Raw genomic sequence first — 19,065 nt, forward strand, 5'->3', positions numbered from 1 at the left:
ACAATCAGATGAGAAAGGTATTAGCCAATGGTTTCCTCTATATTGACCAATCCTATGGGTTCTTAAGCCATGCTTTTTTAGATTTAACTGTTCCAACTCTTTAAAAAAAAAAAAAAAAAAAAAAAAAACATGTTTGCTGTTCATCCTGTCTTTGTCCTTAAATATAATTACCTCTAAAAGTCTACTTTACTTTATTGAAGAAAACATTGCCTGTAAGAATGACAATATTTTCTCTTTGCTCTTTATCGTTAACCCTCTTCTGTCATCCAGAAACTTGATATATTCTTTCCACAAAACCCTCCATAGTTCTTGAGTTCCAGGTTTTCTTTGAAACAAATTTCCTTGTAAAACATGTTCTTCTGACTCCGGGGCTGCATATTTAATCTTGTGCAAGAGATAAGCTGTCTGTGTCATTTAATGATTTCCCAGGAGCATAACTAAATTGTGCAAAGTATAAATCAAATGTGTCAGTCATTGTGAACTTGTGTCATACAGTTCCATTTGTTTCCCCAATATCACTGAGTGATTTTTACAAGGAAAGTGAATAAGAGTTCCTTCTTTTTTAATTTTCTTAATTAGTGATTGATGTAGGAGGGCCCAGCCTATGGTGAGTGGTTCCATCCCTGGGTTGCTGGTCCTGGGTTCTATAAGAAAGCTTGTTGAACAAACCATGAAAAGCAAGCCAGTAAGCGGCTCCCCTCCATGGCCTCTGCATCAACTCCTAACTCTAGGTTTCTGCCCTGTTTGTGTTCCTGTCCTGACTTCTTTTTACAATAAACAATGAAGTGTAAGCCAGCGCTCAAAAAAATCTTTTCTTATACTTTTTGCAGACAAGTCCACACATTGTACCTAACCTTCAGATTTGTTGAGTTGGACCTCATGGTAGAGGGTATGAACTGTAATTTTTATATCAATTTCATCACCTATTTCTGGAGTGCTTACCAATTGCTGGGAACTCTTATGGACACTGGAATAATAGCACTGAATGGTGGGAAAGGCTGTGACTCACAAAGCTTTTAGTACGCTGAGGGAACATAGTGATAGAATAATAAGAGGTTATGGTAAAATTATTGATACCTGAGAAGCAATATAAGTAAATCCCCAAAGCTGTTGGGGGCATGGAAGGTTCCTCAAGAGGCTAAACTAAAGCCAAGCCCTGACTCCTCCTTAACTATGGGCTAGATACATATCTTAACCTTTGATTTTCCTTATATGTCCTTAGCATTTGCATGGACCATTACATGTAAGTGTTGCATCTTGGTCTATTTTTTTTTGTCAGTTTCCCTCTAATTATGAATGCCAAATGAACTAGTTCTGTCTCATCAATTCTATGCTCTTACCACAGGTAAATAGAGTATCTGGCCCTCACATGTTTGGCTGAACATAGGATGGTCTGAGATGTGCCTTGGTTTTTTTGTTTGTTTGTTTGTTATGATTTTTCTGTTATTTTCCATAAGAAAAAATGGATAAGAATGTGTGTGGTCTGGAGTATTAGACTGCCCTGGTGCATCCCAGCTTAAACAATTATGAGTTTCATTATCTTGGAAAAGCTTCTTGAATTTTCTGGATTTTACTTAATTTATAGAATTAAGCTAATGGAGTAGCTTCCCCTGGGAGTCTTAGGCAGTTGTGCAATATAAATGAATGTGTACACAGTGCATTAGCAGATATCACACACCTAAATCATCTAAAGTATTTTAACCTTACTATTTGCCTTGGAAATTTTCCAACTCCAAGGGCCTAGTGGCCTCTGTGGGTGACTTACTATGCCTTTACTCTTCAGCCTGCTAGCTATTTGTTGTTGGAGAGTTACACATTTTCCCAGCCGTGTGTGGGTCTCTCCTTTGAAGAACTTGTTTATCTGGTAACTCACTTGTACTTTTGTTTTTGTTCTCTCTTTCAGTTTATGTCTGGGATTCACAGTCTTCTGTCTCTCTACCTGTTAAGAAGGGTATCTTCAGCATCTTTATGTTTCTCCCAAACCCAACAGGCTCAAAGTGAAATTTTCCATCACACCTTAATACTTTTTCTACTTGTACATCAAAGGAAGCAAACTGCTGCATTGTAATTACAGACATTAGATACAAAACAGGGCCCACTTCTTGTACACAATGTACTTCAATTAGTGTGTAACATATGCTGTAGATAATTGAAGTATTAGAGAAAAGAGTGGTAATTACAATGCAGTTAAAGATGTACCATGTGAAAATAGCAAAGGTAGAAGCGATTCAGAAATGGGGATCCTATCTCTGATCTGAGGAAAAGGACACATTCAGAGATTTGATCTAAAACATGGCTGGACCACTGCATGGAGGAAGGGCTATTTACTACCCAGCCATTAACACCAGAATACATACATACATACATGAATACATACATACATACATACATACATACATATGATAGATAGGGGGAGAGATGGTATTCCTGTTTATTCTGTTGTGATTAGGTGTGAGTATGAAACATTGGTCCCAGAACTTGTAAGCAACTGTCTATACTACATTTTATATGTGACAAGCTCTATCATCCACAGTCATTTACCTGTAGGGAATGACTTGTTTAGTGTTTGTGTCTTAGACTCTACTACAGAGACAGATGCTGATCCAAGTGTTTTCATATGATATGGCAAATAGCTTAGAGACTAAGTTGCAAAATGTAGCTGAATTCATTAAACACACACACACACACACACACACACACGTATGTGTTTTGCTAGGAATTTCCAATGTTTTCAACATATTGTTTCATCAGTTCTCACCTTGAGTGGATCATTATCCCACTTTACTGAAGAGAAAACTGTTTTGGAGAAGGTCAATAGCTAGCTCTGAGACAACAGGGGATAATAGGTTAAGGTAAAGGAAGTCAGTGTCCATCTGTGAGGAAGCATAAAGTCAACTGCTAAGATCTCTCTAATTCTGAAATCTAGGATCCTTGTCTGTTCTGAGTATTTCTCCCTTGCCTGTGGTTGGAGTGCAAGGAATGAGGATGCAGAATTTTCCTCAATTGCAGGAGTGTTTTGAAGGGATTAGCCTGAAGCTTAAAATATACTGCTGTCTTCTAAGACTTATCAAAGTAAATTGTGTCCCTAGAGACATTTAAAGGCAATTAGATCCCACATTTGCATGTGGTTGTGGTTGGAGAAACTGCAGGTTGCCTACCAAAGGGGATTTTTAGCATAGTTTTATGAGCAAACTTTGAAGTGTTGCATAAGAACTTACTTAGTAAATAAATACCTTTGTTACATTTTTGTTAATCCTGGCAATCTGGAACCTATATTTGTCATTAGATCATTTATTAATCGCTTTGTAAAATGTTTTGGTTAAGTAGAAAATATCCTATGAAAAGCTGAAAAACAGACTTTGTGTATTACTCTACTCCTGAGATGAACCACAATTCTGTTTGCTAAGCAACATCCATTTAGCCTGAGAATCAACAGCCCTTAAATTCTTTCATAGAAAAACATGCTGCAGGGTTGACTTGGATGGACATTTCCAAGTTTTGTGACTTCTTCTAAGTTAACATCCAAAAACTCTTCTTTAAAAACGTGTATTTTGCAGCCAGGCAGTGGTGGCACACACCTCTAATAACAGCACTCGGGAAAGAGAGGCAAGTGGATCTACGTGAGTTTGAGTTCAGCTTGGTCTACAGAGTGAGTTTCAGGGCAGCCAGAGCTACCCAAAGAAACCCTGCCTTGGAAAAACAGAACCCCAAAAAAAAATCCCCAAAGGAAGTATATTTTCCCACCCTTTAAGAATGACACCCAGCATATTTTCATAATACTCAAATCTTTCCCAAACTCCTCCCAGATCTACCCCAACCTTCCTTTGTGTCTCTTCAGTTTTGTATCTTTTTTATTTTTTGAGAGGAGACTATCTTGAGACACATGTCCTGATCCTCTGGCTTTTCCATCTTCCTACTGTCTCTTCCACTATGAGCTTTAGGTGCAGGAGTTATGTTGTAGCTATATGGTGCTGGGGACCACACCCATGGTCAGCTGTTCTCTACATTTTTAGCAGTTGTGGTTTTCTGGGTTGGTCTCCATCTACTGAAAAAGAAGCTACTTTGATAAAGGGTATGAAAACAACACTTATCTGTGGGTGTAGGAGAAGTACTTAGACTGCAATTAGAAACCATACTGCTTTGAGAAAGTGGAAGTAGTCATTTCTTTTCTCTGTCCCATGACCTCACATAGCTGGCTATGTTTACAGCTCCAGACATGAATCCTCTCCTGTTTAAGGAGTGCAATTACATGTGCGGTGGTTTCTCCCAGAATGTCAGTGCCTCTGTTGTACCTCTGCCAACATCTTGTCATGTTGATCATTGTTGTGGTTCATGGGCATTATAGCCAGGTAAGACTACCAATTGCTTTTCTCTCCTGGGAGCTCACAGAGATGCTTCTGAAACATTTCTGCCCTCATGAAGCTCACAGTTCAGTAAAGTAGACTTTCTTACCTTTTGTCCTAGGTTGTTTGAGGAGGTACAGCTGCCCATGTTTCAGTGTGCCAAGTCAGGCTATATTGAGCTATGGTGGAAGGTAGCAGGCAACAGAGTGTTGTGCTCTTTCGTGACACCCATTCTTAAAATGAAATGACACAGTATTGGGCATATCAAGGCTACGGAGCCCCTACTATTGATGAAAAAGACATCACATAAATTAGTGCTTTTTGGTATCAACACATTGACATTGTAGCTCAAATACTTAGTTATTGTTGGAGGCTGTTCTGTGCATTGGTTGATGATATGGCTCAACCAGCTAGATTCCAGTAGGATCTGCTTCCAGGTAGGTTGTGACAATAAAAAAAAAAATTGTCTGTAGTGTGTCGAAAGTACCCTGGTAAGCAAAATCACTCCTGGCTGAAAGCTACTGGGATTTTTATTTATTTATGTATTTATGTATTTATTTATTTATTTTGCTTATGTAAAGTGTGACTTCAAAGGGATATAAGAAATCTCTTCAGATAACCACATGACATCCATGTTGGAAAAAAACTTTAAACATAAAAATGTTTAATTGGGTCAGAGGGGTAATACTAGAAGAAACCGAAAATCATTTTCAGAGAGAAATCTCTTAGCTTCAGGATATTCTTAGTTTTATAACCTACTCTGGTAGAACTTACAGAATTGTCACATCCTGATAAATTCAAGGTGACTTGGATACATACCTCACTTTGTGGGATTTAAGCAACTTGTGTTTCTGAGTTTCTTCATTTTCTGTTGCTGTGATAAATACCATGACCAAAAGAAGCAGAAAGGGGAAAGGGTTTACTTGACTTAAATATTCCAGGTCACAATCCCCTGAGGGAAGCCAAGGCAGGAACTGCACACAGGGACCGAGATGTAGGAACTGAAGCCATTTACTGGTTTGCACCTTTTGACTTGCTTGGTCTGCTTTCTTATGTCACCTAGGACCACCAGCCTAGGGGTAGTGTCACTCCCAGTAGGATAGGCCCCTCCCAAATCAAGCATCAATTCAAAAGTACCCACAGATGTGCCTGTAGGTATTTAAAGAATTAAAAAGACATCTCTTGAGGATTTTTGAGAGACATCAGAGTGAAATGATTACAGTGGTAGTCCATCTGACTTTTCAGTAGTCTGTCTAAGCCCAGTGCCAGCAACTTTGACTAATGCAGAGTATTGGTCAAGTTCCCAATATACATACCCCCCCCCTGTTTTAATTTTTTCATTGGATACATTTGTGCATTTCCTCTTTTTAAAACTCACAAAGGGCTGGAAAGATATCATAGTCATAGTACATGCTGTACAAATACAACTTCAATCCCCAGAGCCCATATCAAAAGGCTGGGTGTAGTGATACATACTAGTAAGCTCAGGGTTAGGGAAGTAGATAGAGGCAGACCGCTGGGGCTTCCTAGCCAGCCAGCTGAGAATACTTGGTGAGCTCAGTTTTCAAAGACCCCTTTTCAAAAACCAGGTGAAAGGCAACCAAGATTTACCTCTGGCTTTCACACACTTATGTACACAGGTGCACCTGCACATAACACACACACACTATGAGTGTTGTATAATATTGTACAAGTAGCTCCTTTGATAAGAAAATCTACGTAACTGTTATGATTAATGCATCCAGTGTGCTTTATAGATGATCTCAGAACACTTGCCAGTTTGACTAGCAACTTCTCGTTAGTGGTGCTACCAGGCATATTATAGAAGAAGACCGTAATAGAGCAGCAGTTTTCTTCTCTTTTTTTTTTAACTTTTCTAAATTGTGTGCTTGAAAGAAAATATTTTATGATAAGAGAAAAGATATTCAAAACACATAAGATGGCCTTTTGAGGGCTCTACCTGGAAGACTCTTCAGCATGCATGTCCATGTTGTGAGTTTTAGTTAAGAATTTCATATTTCATAGCTTTTGTGTTGTGCTACCCTGTCTAAAAATTACATTATGCTTATTGTAGGATAGAAACAAAATTTAGGCCAAGTAAGAATCTAGGCATGATCTCACATTTTTATTGTGTCTATACTAACCTAGCATTTAGAATTTTACTAATATAGTTTAAAATTAAACAAAATAAAATAATTTCCCTCTCTTTACTACTCCTAATATTTTAAAGAGAGAGAAGAAGAACTTTCACCACTTTTCTTAACAATCCAAGTCATGCAAAAGCAAGTTTCCATAGCTGTCTGTGCAGGGGACATCCCTGCATCCCACTCTGGCTCCTGAAGATGGAACTGTCCCAACAACTGTACTTTCAGGTATCCATTTTCCAGGACTGACATTATCTGCAAATTGTATAAGGATTTGGAAAACTGTGTGTAGGATCTATAGCATCATCCCCAAAGTTACATTTTAAAGAGAAGTTGATATTTCTATTTGTTTCTCTGTAGTGGCAATGCATACTAATCTTGAGCGGTGCTAATCGAGGCTCAGAACATTTGGACAGGCTGGAATAACATGCAAGACTGCAAGTCTAGGAGCTAGAGAGGAGGTCATTTGTTGAAGTAGAAAAAAATCTGATACTTTAGGTGAAATATTAACACAAAAGAGGGTGAGCAGTCAATTCTAAGAAAGTCTCCAACTCCGGTAAATAGAGGGAAGGTGCTTTCAATGGGTAGACAATAAATAATAGTTATTCCTAGTTCTAGAGGAAAGAATTAAATGGTCACTGTCACAAACAACGAATGGCATGTGAATTCTACTTGTGACTCCTTGACTTGAGCAAATCACTTGGTCTCATGATAACATAGGGAAACCCAGGAGTGCATGCACTTTTGAAGGAGAAAGAAGGGGTATTTACCTGAAAGTAGCATCTACTCCCTGGTGAAAATGTACACTCCAGGTGGCTCCCCGGCAAACTCTGTTCAGGAGACCTAGAAGACCATTCTCCTTCTCAGCTAAGTCTGTTGTAAGGGAATGGAGGAGAATGATAACCCTGAATAACAATTTAAAGAACACAGGAGTACAGCATTTCAGTGCAGCCATCACAAGGAAGGGAAGAAAACTAAGATAGGTCAAATTATAGTCACAGAGGCTAAAGGAACCTGGGAACAGTAGCTTGTAGGGCTCAAGAATTTTTTTCCATTCTCAGAAAGTAGAACTGTTCTGAGGTAGAGTAGACCTTCATGAGGGTCAAGCTGGTTAAGGCTTTGGGAGATGAAAGGGTATGGGGAACCAACTCAAGGCAATGACTTTCAGATGCAAGATAAAACACACTTATTAACACATATATAAGCCATATGTTAATATTTTATTGTATAATTGCCTTTTCTCTTTCTTTTGTTCTCCCTCCTATTCCCTTCCCTTTCTCCTCCTCTACTACCTCCTCTTCAATTATTCCCAATTTTTCTCTTCTTTCTTATTTTGTTCTCTACCCCCTCCAATTCTCCTTTTCTCAATACTTGCGATTGTTTCCATCCCTTTTTGTTTCTCTTCCTTCTTCCTTTCCCTTATCCATTATTATTTCCCCCCTCCCATTTCTCCTTGTCCGTGGCCCACCCTTCACTGTCTCTCCAGGTATTATGCCATCTGCTGCCAACCATTGGTTTATAGAAGCAAGATGACCCCTGTGCGCATCGCATTAATGTTGGGAGGCTGCTGGGCCATTCCCATGTTTATATCTTTTCTCCCCATAATGCAAGGCTGGAACAACATCGGCATAGTTGATGTGGTGAGTATCCACACAGAAGCCATGGGTTTATCAACCAATCAACTTTGCTAGGCATTCTAGATAAACAAATAATACTAAGCTGGGTAGCTATTTTAATAGATACTACAATAGTGGTCTGAGCCATGTTTCTAAATGTCTACTGAGAGAGTCTTGCCTTGGCCAAATGTTAGTCAGGGTCCTCTGAATTAATCTTCCCAACTAGACCTTGTTTTTTAAAAACGTGTTTATTTATTTATTTATTCACATATCGATCCCAGTTCCCTCTTCCTCCCTCCCTTCTTCCCTCCCTCCCTCACATGCACCCTGGCCACCCTCCCTCCCATTCCCCCCACTCCACATGTATGGTGATGCCATCCAGGAGGGGTCATCTAAATCTGACAGATTTAGATGTGCTTTGAGAATTTCATACATAAGCACAATATATTTAGATCACATAAACCTCTAGGCATCAAAATTTGGATTTCCATGTCTGTCTTTGTTTCTTTTCCTGTACTATGGCAAAATACTTTCAAAGACTTGGAGTTCTTGTCATAAAGGTCTTTCACTTGCTTGGTTAGAATTACACCAAGATATATTATTTGAGGCTATTGTAAATGGTGTTGATTTTATGAGTTTGTATTCGGTCCTTTATCATTTGTATATAGGAGGGCTACTGATTTTTTTTCATAGTTAATCTTGTATCCAGCTGTAGGCGTTCCCTGGTAGAGTTTTTGGGGTCACTTATGTATACTATCATATTATCTACGAATAAAATACTGCAAAAGAAGCAACTTAATGGAGAAATGGCTTATTTTAGCCCACAGTGAAATCAAGGCAGTAGGAACTTGAAGCAGAAAGTCCCATAATGTCCATAGTCAGAGAAGAACAATGAATACACAGTACTTCTTGGTCCTCTTTTTTGGCTTCCACATTCCAGAAACCCTGCTTAGAGAATGGTCCTGCCCACAACCAAGATGGGTCTCCCCACATTAATGAATATATTCAAGATACCCCCTCCCAGGTATACCCAGTGGCCCTTCTTGCTGGGGATTCTAGATTTTGTCAGTTTGAGAACTAATTCTGACCGAAATCATGTCCAACTTTGCACTGCTCAACTTTAGCGAGTATACTGATAATTTGGTTTAACTGGAATCCCTCATCCTCAGTAAAGGGTTAGGCACTTTATCCTTCACCTCCCAGGTTGTGCCTGATTGCCCTGGCTTGTCTTCAGCAAAAATTCTGTAAAGTTGACTTATATAGAATCCCACTTGTTCCTACCATTTAATCATAATTTTCTGTCCACTGATCCCCCTCAATCAACTCCCTGCTATAAATCCCCACTTCTTTCTTTGTTGTGTTTAGAGTCAAAGTTAATCTCCTTCTGCAAAGTCACAGCAGTTTCTTTTGTTTATGAAAAGGATGTTGAAAAAAGGTTGTCTTAGCAAGTGTTTCAAATAGCTTTTTAACATTACTGTATATTGTACAGGAAATAAGCACTTTACATGCAATCCTAAAAGAATCCTTTTGGGAAAAGTATAATTATGCCCATTTTAAAGATGAGTGGGTTGTGTCCCCCATGCCATGTAATTTCCCTGTAGGAGAACAGGGATTCACTATTTAACAATCATTTCCCGGAGTTTGAAGTATATCATATGTCTTCAGAAGCTTTCATATTCAGAGTCTGTAAGGTTTGTAGTGCCTGGGGAAAGACTTGCTGGGTGAATGGAGTCTGCCAGGGAATGAAGAGTCCTGAGCCAGAAGTCAGAGAGCTAACCTGTGAACCCATCTCTGTTGATACAATCTAAAGGATTATATTAAGTAGGCAATATGGTGCTGAGTGAAATAATATCTAATATGAGTGTTAAGGGGACATATGCTACATATGCCATTGTCCAACAATGAGTATTGATTTTCCAGAGAAATAGGACAATAGGATGTTTGTGTCTGTCTGTATGTCTATCTATCTATCTATCTATCTATCTATCTATCTATCTATCATCTATCTATCTATCATCTATCTATCTGCCATCTATTTATCTATCTTCCTTCTTATCTATATACTTAGAGAAAGAAAAGGAGAAACAGAGACAGATGAGTAGACATATTGTAACTGGTCCACACTGTTGTGGAAGTTGACAAATCTTCAGCAAACTAGAAATCCAGGAGAGCCAATATTTAAGTTCAAATCCAAAGATAGGAAAAACTGATGGCCCTTCATTAAGGCAATAATAGAGCAGTTCTCTTTCAATCAGCTTTCTTGTTCTGTTCAGGCCTTTAATACATTGGATAGTACTGATTTGGAAGAGAAAAATTATTTATATAATCTGCTAGTTCAGAGCTTCATCTCAACAAAAATATTATCATACCCAGAATAGGACTATACCAAGTATCCGAGTACCCCATGACTTAGTTAAATTGACACATAACATTAACAATCTCACTTCAAAATCATCTTTAAGAGTCCTACTCTGGCATACAAGAATTATGATGACAATTAAAACTGATGGTCTGGATCCATTGCTAGCACAATGGAAGATGACATGCAGTCACATAAATCCAATCCTCTAGATGTGGGGTAAGAAGAGACTGAGAGTGGGTTCTGGCCCAAAAGGACCAGAAAAGAGGGAATCCCCCTTCATTTCTACACATAACAATTTTAACTTCCTCTTTGAATAGGAAACAAGATCCAAATAAATCCCATGGCCAGGACTCACATTTCAAAACAAGGAGTACTTAAGCTTCTGAAAATATACTAGAGGCAGGGAGGGACACCATCCTCTAGAACCTATAGAGAAAGTCTTCAATCCTGTACCTTTTCTTTTGGAATTTCAGGGTTTTTTTTTGTTGTTGTTGTTGTTTGTTTTTTTCATTTGGAGGGGAAATGAAATACCAGTTTCCAAAATTACTATTACTCAAATAACAATAATAATAATGGTCAGCAAATATTTCATACTTAATCACCAAATCAATGACTATTCCAGTGAAACTTATTAAGGACATTCTTGGCTCAGTTGAAACCCAGAAGTTGGAGAGGCTATCTTGGGCCAGATGATGTCCAACCACAGAGATTCAAGCAGCAAGTAATAACACTGAAAATAAACAGATATGTAGAATCTGCTTATCTAGTCATTAGCTAGGTGATAATCACTGCATTTTCTTCAATTTGGGGCTTCAGAGACCACTCAGTAAGAAGAATGTATACAGCACCCACATCACTCACAACTGCCTATAACTCCAGCTCCAGGGAATCCAACATCTCTGGCCTCCTTGGCAACCTTTTTCACATGTGCACACTCCCACATGTGGGTGCATGCACCCACCCACACACACAATTTTCAAATATTAAATCTTTATAAGGTGGGTTGCTAGCAGATTGAAATTCTAAATAGGGAGTTAGAGTGGGCTCTACTGAGAAGGTGACATTTGAATAAAGACTTTAAGGAGATGGGGAAACTATATTTGTAGGTACCTTGAAGAAGCATACAGTGGGCATAAAACAGCTGATGCAAAGGTCCAGAGGCAAGATGAGGCTGACACAGGCGGATATAGGTTACAAAGTTAATTTGGAGGTAAGAAAGTAGAAGAGGAGCTTAAAAATGAAAAAAAAAAAATAGTAGGAAGACACTGCATTTTTCTCTGGGACATTTAAGGGATCAAATTTAACTCTGAGTGATATGGATTACTGTAGGGTCTGAGAATGCTAGTAGTATGATTTATAATATTTTGAAAGAATCCTCATTTTTTTTCTAAAGAGCAAACATTAAAGAAGTCTGCTAAAGGAATGCCATGGGTAAAAGACAATGGTTCTGTAGTCTCAGTGGGAGCAATGGAGGCTGTGATTCAGAATATAGGAGGAATTTTAATATAAACAGGATTTTCTGAATGGTTAGAAGAAAAATGTAAAAGGAAAACCTTAGTTACATGCAATCAGCACAGCTGGAAAAATAGAGCAAATGGCTATTGATTTCAGCTGGAAAGTCTAGATTAGAACTGTGATAGGTAGGATAGTTTTGGTGGATTACAGAAAGCATAATGAAAGTGTTAAATACCTGCTAGACATTTTAGTGCAACAACCAATAAATCAGCTTAATATCAAATGGTGATATTTATGGGAATTCTCTATCAGAAACAAACTACAAGGTAAGGCATTCTCAGAGCCAGATACTAATAAAATCCATACAAATGTATGTAATCATCTTGGGCATGAAGATTTATAAGAAAAGATGTCTAAGAAGTGAAAAGCCAATACTAGAGAGTTGGAAGATACAACTAAGATGGAAGCAAAAGAAGAAGGAAATTTCTAGAAAGCAAATTTAGAAACACATCACAAGCGAGGATAGAGAACGCTGTTTCTGGGTATGATAACAACTATACTAACCATGAGTATAAGGATAAATAAAATCCACACTATATTCAAAAACAGTATCAGGCATTGTAGTTCATGCCTATAGCCATAGCACTTGAGAAGCAGATTCAGGAGAATGTCTGGTCCAAACCAGCTTAAGCTACCAGGAAAAATCCTGGGAAGCTGGGCATACAATCCCACCCCTAGCCTTTAAAATGATTGGCCATTGCTAGCTGCTGGGGAAGGAAGGATCAGATTCTCTTGGAATGTAACTCCTGATAAGCTGACCATGCTCCAGTGGAGGACCATATATCCAAAAATAGTTTAGGCAGCACAAATTGATCTTGAAGACTTTTTTTTTAATAGGAAGAGGAAAGGGGTGGATGTGGGAAGAGTATGGGTGGTGGTGAATTGCTGAATGCCATCAAAACAGGCTGCAAGTCACAGAAACTCTCAATAACTGATAAAATGTAAAAGAAATAAATGTTTTCAATGAATGTTTTAACTAAAGATGTTTTACATATGAAAAATTTTCAGCAAAAATTTTATCTTAAATACTATTTGAAGAAGAATATTTTAGTTCCCTCCTCTACAACTGAAAAAAAAAAAAAAACAGATGAAAGTATCTGACAGCAGGAAAAACACAGAAAAACACAGAGGAAAAAAACCAAAAGGAAAACAACAACAGCAAAATCAAAAAGAATACTGACTACTGAAATACTACTACTAATGCCTCCAGGATTGGCTTTAGTACATGTAGGACTAAAATGCATAAAAATCAGCATACCAGGAAGGAATGAGATGAATAAATGAAGTTATTATCAAAAAGTAGCAATTATTTTTCATAGATGGATATACGCTATAGTCTTTATGGATAAGATGAGAACACATAGGAGAAAGCAAATGGAGGAAAAAGGCCAAAAACCCAAGGCCCTGGTTTGAATAAGAATGCTTCCCACAGGATCATATATTTGAGTAGGGGATTAGAAGGATTGGGAGGTGTGCCCTGTTGGAGGAATTGTGTCCCTGGGAGTGGGCTTTGAGGTTTCAAGAGCTCATGGCAAGCCCAGCCTCTTTCTGCCTGTGAATCAGGGTGTAGCTCTCAACTACTTCTCCAGCACCATGCCTGTGTTGCCTACCACCGGCTCCCCACCATGATGATAATGGGATAAGCCTCTGAAACTGTAAGCAAGCCCTCAATTAACCGCTTTCTTTTATGAGTTGCTGTGGTCATGGTGTCTTTTACAGAAATAGGATAGTGACAAAGATGGATAAAAAACAGTAAAATTTGAGACAATCTCAATCAACCTGTGATTATGGTAAATGTCAAATGACTAAATTCTGTGAAGAAAATTTCCTAAAAGATAAATGCTACTATATTGAATCTAGACAAAATGCAAATATATACTGCTTAAAGAGAGGCCCATTGTGCAGAATATAATGGAAAAGTTAAAAATTCAGAAAAAGGAAAAATATGCACCTTGTGAGTACTGAATATTTTTTTTAAAAAAAGCTTCTATAGCTTTACTATTACATAAGAATAAGCAAATTTAATACAAGTAGTATTACTTCAGACAAAGAACAATGCGAATCAGTCTACCACAAGATTCAGAAATTCCACTCTTAAGCATATACCCAAAAAATACACATTCATGCAACAAGGACATCTCTGTTCAACTTTGTTTGTAGCAGCATTATTTGTAATAGACAGATCTTGGAAACAACAAAGATGCGCCTCAACTGAAGAATGGATAAAGATAATTTGGCACATTTACACAATGGAATACTATTCATCAAGAATATTTTTAAAGCATGAATAGAATAGTCCTAAGGAGCTACAATGTGGTCAGACAAAAAGACTAGGACTCTACATGTGGAGTGGGGGAGGGGATAAGAGGGTGGTCCGGGGGCATGGGAGGGTGGAAGAGAGGGAGGGAGAGACAGAGAGGGAACTGGGATCCATATGTAAAATAAGAAAGAAAGAAAAAAAAAAGACTAGGACAATGCTCTGAAGCCACAACAACAAACCAACCAACTCATGACTAAGAGTTTTGGGCCTTCAGAGTAAGGCGGTTCATGGCCCAGCTGCCTAAGAGAGAGAGGAGGACATGAAGTTGGAGTTCAAAAGAAACAACTAACAAAGGAAGGAAGACTTGATCTACTATTTCTGCCTTTGGTGATAAGAAAGGGGCCCATAAGTCAATGAATTTAAAGAGGAAGAAGTGATGAACAAAGGAGTCAAGACCACACTGGGAAAACCCACATAAACAGCTGACCTGAACAAGTGGGAGCTCCTCGACTCTAGTCTGACAGCTGGGGAACCAACATAGGAGCAAACCAGGACCTCTGAACATGAGTGTCAGCTAGGAGTTCTGGGCAGTCTATAGGGCCTCTGGCAGTGGAGCCAGTATTTATCCCTAGTACATGAGTAGACTTTGGGAGCACATTCCCTGTGGAGGGATACTCTTTTAGCCTAGATACATGGGGAAGGGTCTAGGCCCTTCCCTTGTGGAAGGCCTCACCATCCCTGGGGATTGGACTGGGGATGGGATGGGGGGGTCAGTGGGGAGCATGAGGACGGGAGGGAGAGGGAACTGGGATTGATATGTAAAATAAGATTGTTTCTAATTTAAATAAAATTCATTAAAACATAAAATGTTAAAAAGGAAGGTATAAAATTAGAAGACAAAATTAAATACATATACAATTAATAAAGTTGCAAGTTCTCTGTTTACCGTGTGTGTGTGTGTGTGTGTGTGTGTGTGTGTGTGTGTGTGTGTGTGCGCATGCATGCGTGGTTTTCTGCATCTATATTTGTGTGTATATTCACATTGAATAGCCTCCAAAAGAGAGAAATTGGGTTAAAGAGCTCCTTTCAGTCAAGGGCTATTACTATGAGAGGTTCAGAGTGAAGAGCTCTAACACAGTAGCTTCACAGTAAGGGAAACATCCTTCCACTCTTAAAGAAAACCTAGTGTATCCCAATATCAAGGCATTCTGGGAATTTAATGCAATTAATGCATTTTCTGAATTAATAAAAGGAGTACAGAACCCACATGACCCTTTTATTACTACACTTTAATATTCATTCATTCATTGTTTTTTAAATTCTCATCAATTTAAGACTAGAAGGGAATTTCCTCAATTAGAGAACATTGACAAAAAATGGTAGTGAATTAAGATTTCCAATTGTATCTTTTCTCTTCCCCATCTCTATTCTCCTCCACCCTCCTCCCCCTCCTTCTGTTCTTGTTATCCTGTTACTCTTATTTCTATTATTCTTATCTTCTAAGAAAGGGTCTCTGGCTCTCCTGGAACTTCCCATGTAGACCGTGACGGCCTCAAACCCACAGTGAGCTGCCTGCCTCTACCTCCTGAGTGCTAGGATTAAATGTGTATGGGACTAGGCCAGCTCTTACTTCCCTCTTAAATAGCAAAATAAAATGGTATCATAATTGGAAAAGATGGAATAAAACTCATTATTTGGAAATTACATGAGTATTCTTTGAGAAGTTAAAAACAATGAAGTGTTGAGAGTAGGTTTTTCCTGCCAGCCTGGACCCACCACGGCGCCAGCCCCAATTAACACACAGAGACTCTGTATTTGATGTAATTCTGTTGGCCAGTTACTTGTTTCTTATCAGCTAGCTCTGTCTTCATTATTAACCCATTTCTATTAATCTAAATACTTCCACGTGGTCTCATCTTACCAGAAAGAGGCGAACAGCGGTTCTGCTCTCTCTAGCCTCTCCATGTTGACTCCTCCTTACTACTTCCTCGAATCCTCCTTGTTTCCTAGTCCTGCCTATCTTGCTTTCTTATTGGCCAATAGTGTTTTACTCATTAACCAATATGAGAAACATATTTACAGAATGACATCTTCCATCAATGAAGAGATAAAATAATAGCTAATTTATTAAAGTTGTTAGATATATTTCCAGTATTTTTTTAACACTCATTGAGTTCACCCTACAAACAACAAAAATTTTGGGAAAAGTTTTAGTACACTATTACAAACAATGGGAACACAATGTAGGGGTTGGAGAGATTGCTCAGTGGTTAGGAGCACTAGTTGCTCTTGCAAAGAATCCAGGTTCGATTTCCTACATCCACATGATGGTTTGCAGCCATCTATAACTCCAGTTCCAGGGATTCTGACACCCTATTCTGACCACCACAAGTGCCAAGCACACGTGTGTCATAAATGTATACAAGCATGCAAAACACAGATAAAATAAATCCAATAAAAAGTTTTAAATAAAATGCAGTAATAATTCCAACAAGATATGTTCATGATGTTTATGCAGAAAGTTACATTACTGAAATAGACTTTACAATGTAAATGAAGGCAAAAGAACTTTATTCACCAATTGGAGGATTAATGCAAAGATGTCTGTTTCCCCAATATAATAAAAAAACAATGACAAAAAGCTGTGAAGAGGTTTATGGAAGTTAATGTTATTTGTAAATATTATATGGAAATGTTGAGATATAAGAGTAGTCAAAGCAGTTTTAAGAGACCCACAAGTCCAATGACTTTTATTGCTAGACAATCCAAATGTAATCAAATTAAAGAAATTAAAATGGAATGGGATACAGATGGAAAAATCTTCAGAGCAATATAGAAAATCCCATCACAGAACCATGTGCATATAGTTCTCTGATATAATCAAATTATGTTGCAATAGAACTGGAGAAGAGCTGAGCTTTCAATATGTGCTGCTGGATGGACTGGGTATACAAGTCATGAAAAATTAGTCTCTCTCTTACTCAAAGTACCTGTGTTACTTGTTTTGTCAACATAAGAGAAACTAAACACACCTGAGAAAAGGGAATCACAATTGGGAAAATGCCTTCATAATATTGATTGGCCTTTAGCAAGTTTGTGGGCATCCTGCCTTAATGCTTGATGAGAGAGGGACCCAATCACTGTGGACAGTGCCACTCCTGGGATGGTAGTCCTGTTTTGCAGAAATAAGCAAGTCATAGGAGCAAGCCAGTAAGCACACTCCCCCATGGCTTCTACATCATCTCCAGCTTCCGGGCTCCTGCCTTGAGTTCCTGCCTGATGTCCCTCAGGGAAAGAGTGTGATCTGAGAGTTTTAAGATGAAATAAACACTTTCCTCCCAAGTTGCAATTGAGCAATAGAAGCCGTAACAAAACACCTTACATTTGTAAACAATAAAACAAAATTTTAACGATTAAACCTTATTTTTTTCTTTTCTCTTTCCCCCTTCATCCACTCTTGCCCCATTCTTCATCTTCTTCCTCTTGTTCTCCTCTCTTCTCATTATTTCCTTTCCTATGTTTTCCCCCTTTTGCTATTTTCTCACTGTTTTTCTCTTCATGCTCCTTTCCACTCTCATTTTCTCTTTCCCTCCCTCTCTTAGATAGAGAAAAGGAAATTCAGCCACAACTCTAATTCAACATGCTGTGTCTTCATGGTCAACAAGCCCTACGCTATCACCTGCTCCGTGGTGGCCTTCTACATCCCGTTTCTCCTCATGGTGCTGGCCTATTACCGTATCTATGTAACTGCTAAGGAGCATGCCCAGCAGATCCAGATGTTACAACGGGCAGGAGCCACCCCTGAAAGCAGGCCCCAGCCAGCCGACCAACACAGCACACACCGCATGAGGACAGAGACCAAGGCAGCCAAGACTTTGTGTGTCATCATGGGCTGCTTCTGTTTCTGCTGGGCTCCCTTCTTTGTCACCAATGTTGTGGACCCTTTCATAGACTACACTGTCCCAGAGCAGGTGTGGACTGCTTTCCTCTGGCTTGGCTATATCAATTCAGGGTTGAACCCCTTTCTCTATGCCTTCTTGAATAAGTCTTTTAGACGTGCCTTCCTCATTATCCTCTGCTGTGATGATGAACGCTACAGAAGACCCTCCATTCTGGGCCAGACGGTCCCCTGCTCAACCACAACCATTAATGGATCCACACATGTGCTAAGGTGAGTGCTGGAGGTGGTCAGTTTGGTTGCTTTGCATTGCTCAGAAGGGATTGTGATCTAGTTTTGTCCTAGGGAGTTATTACTGAAAATGTATACCGTGTTTTCAAAGAGTCAAGTCCATTCTGCCATCTAGCCATGGATTCAATCAGTAGGTGAAGACTCAGGCTCTATAGGGAAATTCACTTTCATTCTTTGACTATGGGGAGATCACTAACAGTTCTAAGCCTTAATTGCACTTTAAAAACTTGATGTTATAACCACTGTATGTCGACCCCAGGGTTTGGGGGGAGCATCAAATAAGCTTAATGCATGTGACATTCATAGAATAGAGTTTGAGTTCAGTAAGCACTTAGAGAAAATAGTGCTAGCCACTACTATTCATTCACAGGTATTATTTTACATCCTTAAAGCAGGAAGTTCTTGATTTTAACTCCCCCAATGCACTACTAACCATCTTTGTTATATTTCTTGCATTTACTTTCATCTACCATAAAAACACCAATAACACTATTGCCATTCTAATAGTTTTGTGACAATAAGAGATAATGTGTTTATAGAGCTTTACACATAGTATGCTCATTGCGTTAGTAATTGAATTACTATTCTCTAAACTAGTAGTAATTGTGTATTGCCTGACAACCTAAATGAGATGAT

The 19,065-nt window shown here is 38.7% G+C and overlaps 1 protein-coding gene across 1 annotated transcript in view; it reads left to right on the forward strand.

Moving 5' to 3' along the window:
- The window catches only part of Htr4 (5-hydroxytryptamine receptor 4), a 46,176-nt gene that overhangs the window by 8,128 nt on the left and 18,983 nt on the right, over positions 1-19,065 (forward strand). Inside the window, exons 3-4 of the mRNA XM_051201193.1 lie at positions 7,974-8,127; positions 17,843-18,411. Of these exons, the coding sequence (XP_051057150.1) occupies positions 7,974-8,127; positions 17,843-18,411 (723 nt within the window). The remainder of the gene's footprint in view (positions 1-7,973; positions 8,128-17,842; positions 18,412-19,065) is intronic.

This window comes from Phodopus roborovskii, unplaced genomic scaffold, assembly GCF_943737965.1.
Source record: "Phodopus roborovskii unplaced genomic scaffold, PHOROB, whole genome shotgun sequence".
In the NCBI taxonomy this organism is placed as follows: Eukaryota; Metazoa; Chordata; class Mammalia; order Rodentia; family Cricetidae; genus Phodopus; species Phodopus roborovskii.